This window comes from Cherax quadricarinatus, chromosome 40 (assembly GCF_038502225.1).
Source record: "Cherax quadricarinatus isolate ZL_2023a chromosome 40, ASM3850222v1, whole genome shotgun sequence".
NCBI classification, from domain to species: domain Eukaryota; kingdom Metazoa; phylum Arthropoda; class Malacostraca; order Decapoda; family Parastacidae; genus Cherax; species Cherax quadricarinatus.
The window spans coordinates 8851144-8857707 of NC_091331.1; the positions used below are offsets into that span (position 1 = coordinate 8851144).

Here is a 6564-nt window from a genome sequence, read left to right on the forward strand (position 1 = left end):
TTGTAAAACGTGTCCGAAGTATCACCACGACCTAATTTTCAACATTTCTTTAGAATTATAGTGCTATAACTATAACTATTATTTTATATGAAATTATTTATTCTAATATAGTAGTAATGTTAATACCAATTTGATCATTTAAATCTAGAGACAGAGCTCAAAAATTTACTTTAAAACTAACACTAGAGCCTTAATGTCTACTCTGAGAAATGTTTTCTTTATAACTTAGTATTTCCTCTTCAAAGCACCCAAGCTCTAAGCACATCATGGCATGGCAAAGTGGAGGGATGAATGGGGCTGTCATGACAATTGGGCACAATGGACATGGGGTGGAGTTCAAACTATGGTTTGAATGTTGATTGTAAACTTATGCTGAATACTATTCTTAGTCATGTAACACACGAAGAATCTTAATTATTAATATTCTTTTATGTCAGAACATTAAATAAAGTAGTTACAGTAAAAAAAAAATCATGAAACACCCCAAACTCTGTTCATCAGTCGAACAATATAAAAAAAAAAATGAAATATTTGACTTGCGTCAAAATATTTGCACCGGGAGGTACATGTCTCAGTAAATATACATAGACACATATACACTGGTGGTAATTATAGTACATGCATCCTTAATGACCCTCATGTAGTCGATAGGCTTTTTATTCAGTTAAACAACCAATTAGTTTGCTAGGAAAAAAATACAACCGAAATTAGCACCAACTTAGGGTGGTTAACTAGTCACGAACTCTGTGGCAGGGAACTGCACTGTCAGTCATCTACTAATGTACATAATTATTCGTATAAGAACTTACACTTAATTATCATAATTATTATTAACGTGATTATTATTTTTAATGCTGGTTTCTTATGGCCAATAGTCATTATTTACTGGGTAATCTTTATCATTTCACTATAACGTGAAAAGATTTAGATCCAATATTGTGGCATATCAGTTATAGTGGGTCAAAATCTTTGTTAATAGCGGTTTTCTTATCATTACACAGTAATATGTAAAAAAGAAAGGCAAATAGGCTATGAGGCATTTGTCCCAGGTCACTTTCCTGGCTACCAAGCAAAAAAAAAAAAATGTGAAATACTGTAATTATATATATAAAGTAACCTCGAGGTCTTGAATAATAATATTGAAAAATATCTAATAATTTAGTAAGGTTCTACAGTATATGTCATACATTAAGTCGATTTGCGGTACTGTTCTAATTCTTTATAAGGCTAATATTGACGCAGAGAAAGTCATTTTCCTACTAATAATTACACTGGTCTTATTTGTGTCACACTAGTATAATTTTATTTACCAAAACAATGGAGCTGTAGACATCAACATAGAATTATCCTGAAATTTGTATCATCTCCGGGTTTTCTTACCGGCTACCTTTTGGTATGTTTATAGTTTATTCTGAATTTTTAAATAATTAATTCAGTTGTGGCGTTTTGTCCTGTGACAAAACGCCACAACTGAATAATCAGATACTATTTCATGGTATTAATGATACAAAGTCACTGAAGGAACATTCCACACAAGCACAGGTTACCCAAGACACTTCCTATACAAATTTTGTTTTGCATCTAACCCATCCTTATGGAGCAAGTTATTTAAGATTAATACATTTATTTTTGGCTTATAAATAGTTGTTTTTCGTGCAGGACTACAATCCATCAGTTATATCTTCTAAATAACTAGTTTTCAGGACCCCTCTATTGTTATTTTGACTCCGTTTGTGGCTCCTTTCCGCATTCTGCTTTCTGTGGTATAGTTTTAACATATAATTTCTTCAGAAAAAATCATGGCTTATAAGCATGACTTTCGAGAGTGTAATAGCAATTTTTGGCGGAAGATTTATAGTATTCTTCAGAATCATTATACAGTCCTAATGGTTATGACCATAACCATAATTTTTAAAGGGGTGACCCGGTAAGCCATCGGAGGGCTTCGATCAGATGACCAAAAGCTCCAGCTGCGGTCGTCATGAATAAGACCCAAGCCGGGAAACACTTGTCCTGTTTCCTGACAAACCTTACCTACCTATTTAGAATTATACAAAATCTGGAAGGTCCTAATAACAAAGAGAATAGGCTGCTCACGCCTATTTTCCTTCAGAATATTTATTTGTTCTCCAGCTTGTTATTATTTTAAGGAAAATGATGACATTTGATGTTTTTAGCTGTTTCTTGGTAAGTCAGTGCTTCATTGTAAACAGAATGCCTCTTCAAAGTGACTTGTCAAGGATGCTATAAAGGTCTCCAATTTTTTCAGTAATGACTTCGTATAATATTCACTTCACATAAATTTTAATAAATCTTTCATCACTGTTTTATTCAATAAAATTAAGAGTGTATTGCTGTATTGATATTTTCATGCTACTATACTTCTATCTAAAGCTATACAATAATATCTTACTAATGAATTTTGAAAATTGCTGAAATATGAATTGAATCCATTCTTTAAAATACATTATTCGACTCGGCATAATAAACGTAAAAATATTGTCAATATTTTACATGTTTATGGTATTTATTTCTGAAACTATATATATCATCAGTACCGTCAAGTAAAGGCAGCATGATAGAAGTATATTGCTATGAGATACATTATAAAAACTACGTCGTTTTAATTAAATCATGATGAAAATGTTACGGAGTGTATACCTCTGGACACGTTAAGTTTCCTAAATCACGGAACATCAGTTTTAGATCTGAATGAACTTTGTCCAACCATGTGTTTATAATCCTTCAGAGAATGAAAAGTGCACACTATACAGTAAAGAATTTTGACGCTGGCGTTCGTGATTATTATATATCTTGGGTCACTTAAAAGATTCGCCCTCCCCCTCATTCCTCCCACTGAAAAAATATAAACAAGGGTTCTGCGGATTCTTAGATAACTTAAGTAGGTTAAGTCATATTATATTATGTAAATTTCAGCAAGGTTAGATTAGGGTGTTGTGTTAGATTTGGTTTAAAATAAAGATCTTGCATACAACATGTTGCTTAACTAGATTTTAGTGTTTTCCTTGGAAAGGGGAGCAAATGTTTTAGAGATTCGCCAGTTCCATTAATTTCACTGTTACAAAGATGATAATATCATGATTATTTTTTTTAAATAATGTTTTACCAAGTAAGGCCAAGGAATTTGCTCTGAAGGCTAGTTTTACTAACAGTAAAACAAACTGAAGTGTGTACAAAAAATAATTTTAACACTAAGAGAGACACTTCAGTCGGCGCCTTAATTACAAAATAGGACTGGCACTGTAAGACATTAAAACTCACGCGTTGAAACAAAAAAATACACGTACTGAATGAATACTGTACATGGCCATCTATCTTGCTTATTTGTGATTCGTAAACAACTGAAGCACTGTCACTGTCAACTTTGTTTCTAATGGAAGAGTATATTATCACAGACCTTCTTCGACAAGCGAAGTAGGGCACCTTTTGTTGTCAGACTGCTTTGTGTTTCATCGAATTCTTGGGTGTTGTGTTCAGGGTTTCTACACTCCCTATGTCATGAGAAAGTGTATTGCCCTCCCCGTGCCGCTCAAAGCTAGGAGGAACCAGAACATTGCTGCTGAAGTGTTCCTGGGGTGTGTCCTCATCTGACTGACCTCTGTAAACGAGTTTAAAAGTGCTGTTAATCTTAACCACATTTAAGTAACTTACGCACATGCTCATATTATTTGTAAACTATATACGACATTTCATTTTATAAGGTATGGCTGGTATGACTGTTCAAAAGTAATTTTATATACAATAACAGCGTCCCCTAGTAAAATGAAATAAATTACTTCTCTTTTTCACATTGTTCCTGCCTAATTACCTGTTTGTGTACCATCTCCCGGGTGGTATTTCAACCTCCAAAACAGATTGGAAATAATAACGGAACGGACGGGATTCAAGCCACTATACCTTGCTAGCCTAATAAGATTAATCTAATTAGGTACGTATACTTCTATAAGCTAACAAGGGTAGCACTGTGACCACCTCTTACATGGTTGTGGCGAGATTTAGCTGAAGTCCCTTCAGAGAAGTTATCACTGATGCTCTAATCCACTAGACCACTGGTCCAGTGGTTTAGAGCGTCGTTAATTTTGACTTGCTTCCCACGAGGTGGGCTAAAACAACACGGGTTCGATCCCCTGGCTAGCCGTGTGTTATTGCTTAAATACCACTTGTTCGTGGTTGCATTAATATCTCATGTGTTATTGGTTGTGGTATCAATGGTTGACTGCATAATTTAAGTGTGTGGTATGCTAGGTGGGCACCGGTATAGATTTGCAACATCAAATGGGTTTATATGGATGCAAACAGCACTTGCAACGGCTGATCATGGCTTTAAGGTGAGCATGACAGCGCTAACATCGATACAGGTGTGAATAAGTGGATGTGGTGTAAATAAGTAACACGAATGAACAGGATAGTGAGAAAGTGGTTAGTAGATGCACGTGGGGAAAACATCGCAGTACGGTGGTTGGAACAATTTACAACTAACGCACAAACACAAGAGCGTGGCTGGAATAATTTTCAACTATTCTACATATACGATACAGTGGCTGGAACAATTAACAACTAACCCACAAACACAATAATGTGATTGGAACAGCTCGTAACTTAATCAACAAATACAAATAAAAAATGCTATGATTGGAATAATTCACAAATAACCCACAAAACGGAGGTGAAAGTAAATGATGTTTCAATTCGTCCTGGACTTTCAACCTAATGTTGATCCTGGTTCCCTGGACGGACCGAAACGTCGTCTAGCCTCATCTCGAATTTGCAGGTTAGTGGTGAAAAGTGTGGGTGAGACAACATGGGAATGGATGAAAACTTATGGGAATGTTTAAGTCAAATCAACATGGGAATTCTCAAGACAGCATGGAAATGGATGAGTGGGATCAGCTAGGTAGTTAAGGTATGAGCGTGGGTGATATTGCAAGTGAGTGAGCGAAGATCATGCGCCGGGTGAGAGAGGAACAACACGGTGGTGCGTGAACCTGGTGCTGTGAGTGGCAGCAGAAAGACAAGGACTGGCAGGTCTCGGTGAGGAGGTTTCCCTCAGGGAAGGTGTGGGTGTGTGTGTGGCGGACCTGTGGGTGCGGCGAGCTAGCGTCTGAGTTTCCACATAGATGGCTCTTTTCACTTCCCTCTCCACCTGCTCCCAGTCTGCGTCACCATCAATCTGTGGACACGAAGGAAAAGGTTGCTATGTATCACCAGTAATCTGTCGAAGTAAATCGAAGCTGCCAGGCCTCCTGCAAGTCGAAATAAATGTATTCTGTCCTAAAACTCCAGCCCGTACTTCAGCGAAATTTCAGTTCCAGGTATCATTTTAGTTTGCGAATACTAAATACAAAATATTAATCATGCAAATCACCATTACCAGAAAAAAAAGAGTTAAGAAGTGGAACGATCAATATGAAGCAGTAAAAGCAGACTTCATACAGTTTCTAAAGAAGGTACAATAAGGCCCTCGTCCATTAAGAGTGTGGCTATTCGTGAGATGTTGGGAGACTCCACGAATCGATTCCCGAAGCCACAAATAGGTTGTAGTTATGTTTCATTATACCTCACTGTGCCATTAAATGATTACAAAAATTATTATTATAAGAATGGTATTTGATAATGGGGTAAAGCATCATCCTATTAACATATGTGTCCTTGTCTTATGGTTAGGTGATGTCAAAACAGTATTGCAAAATTAAAGCTATATTACGTCCTCAGGATTATCACGACTCCTAACCTAATGCCTAATAAAACTCACTCATTAGCCTAGCTTGACAAAACACATTATTTTTTCAAACTCAACAAACCACTCACAATTTTGAGCCTGTTCTTCTCATCAAAAGCTTTCAGCATAGGAAGCGTAACTTCGCGATAGATGGCGAGTCTTCTCCTGGCTGCTGCTACATTGTCATCCAGACGGTTCTCTCTCCTGCCAAGGTTCCTCCCTAGTTCTAACTCTGAGCAGTCGATCAACAACAGCGGAGGGATCTGGTGAAACTGCAAGTTGCAATTAATGAAAATCAGAATACTTGACTGCATTCTATCAGATGCGAGAAATGTGCATACCTTTTCTAAGGACTGCATAAGAAATCAAGAGGGATCTACTGAAGATTTTGTTTATCATCGGTAGCAGAAGGATCTGGTTGAGGTGAAAGTTGAAGAGAGGTTGAGTATTATGGAGCACTTCGGTTAAGCTGGTCGTCTGACCAGTAGCAACAGATATGATAAGAGCTTTATTATTATTATTGTTATATTAAAAACAAGTGGTTAACTCGTATGGGCCATATATCTATAAAGGACTGATGCAAATCTAGAACAGAAAGATATGTTCTTACCTACTTGTGGTTGCAGGGGTCAGGTAATAGCTTCTTGCCCCCTTGCTTGTGTGTGTGTGTGTGTGTGTGTGTGTGTGTGTGTGTGTGTGTGTGTGTTTTAAAGCAAAACAAAAACATCAAGTGTTTCCATTCTGTTATTTTTCATATTTATAGTTATGTCTTTTAGAATAAATTCTTATCATATCTAAATCCACACGAAAGGAAAGACAGACTG

At 36.6% G+C, this 6564-nt stretch overlaps 1 protein-coding gene across 2 annotated transcripts in view; it reads right to left on the bottom strand.

Moving 5' to 3' along the window:
• Window positions 1-6564, bottom strand: part of LOC128687386 (adenylate kinase isoenzyme 5) — an 88048-nt gene continuing 81484 nt past the window's right edge. The window contains exons 10-12 of one of the 2 annotated variants that reach the window (XM_070092681.1): window positions 5830-6012; window positions 5100-5191; window positions 1-3619 (exon numbers count right to left, since the gene is read on the bottom strand). In XM_070092681.1, the coding sequence (XP_069948782.1) occupies window positions 3454-3619; window positions 5100-5191; window positions 5830-6012 (441 nt within the window). In that variant the 3' untranslated portion in view covers window positions 1-3453. Of the gene's footprint in view, window positions 3620-5006; window positions 5192-5829; window positions 6013-6564 lie in introns of both variants that reach the window. The other variant, XM_053774844.2, reaches the window with a different exon arrangement.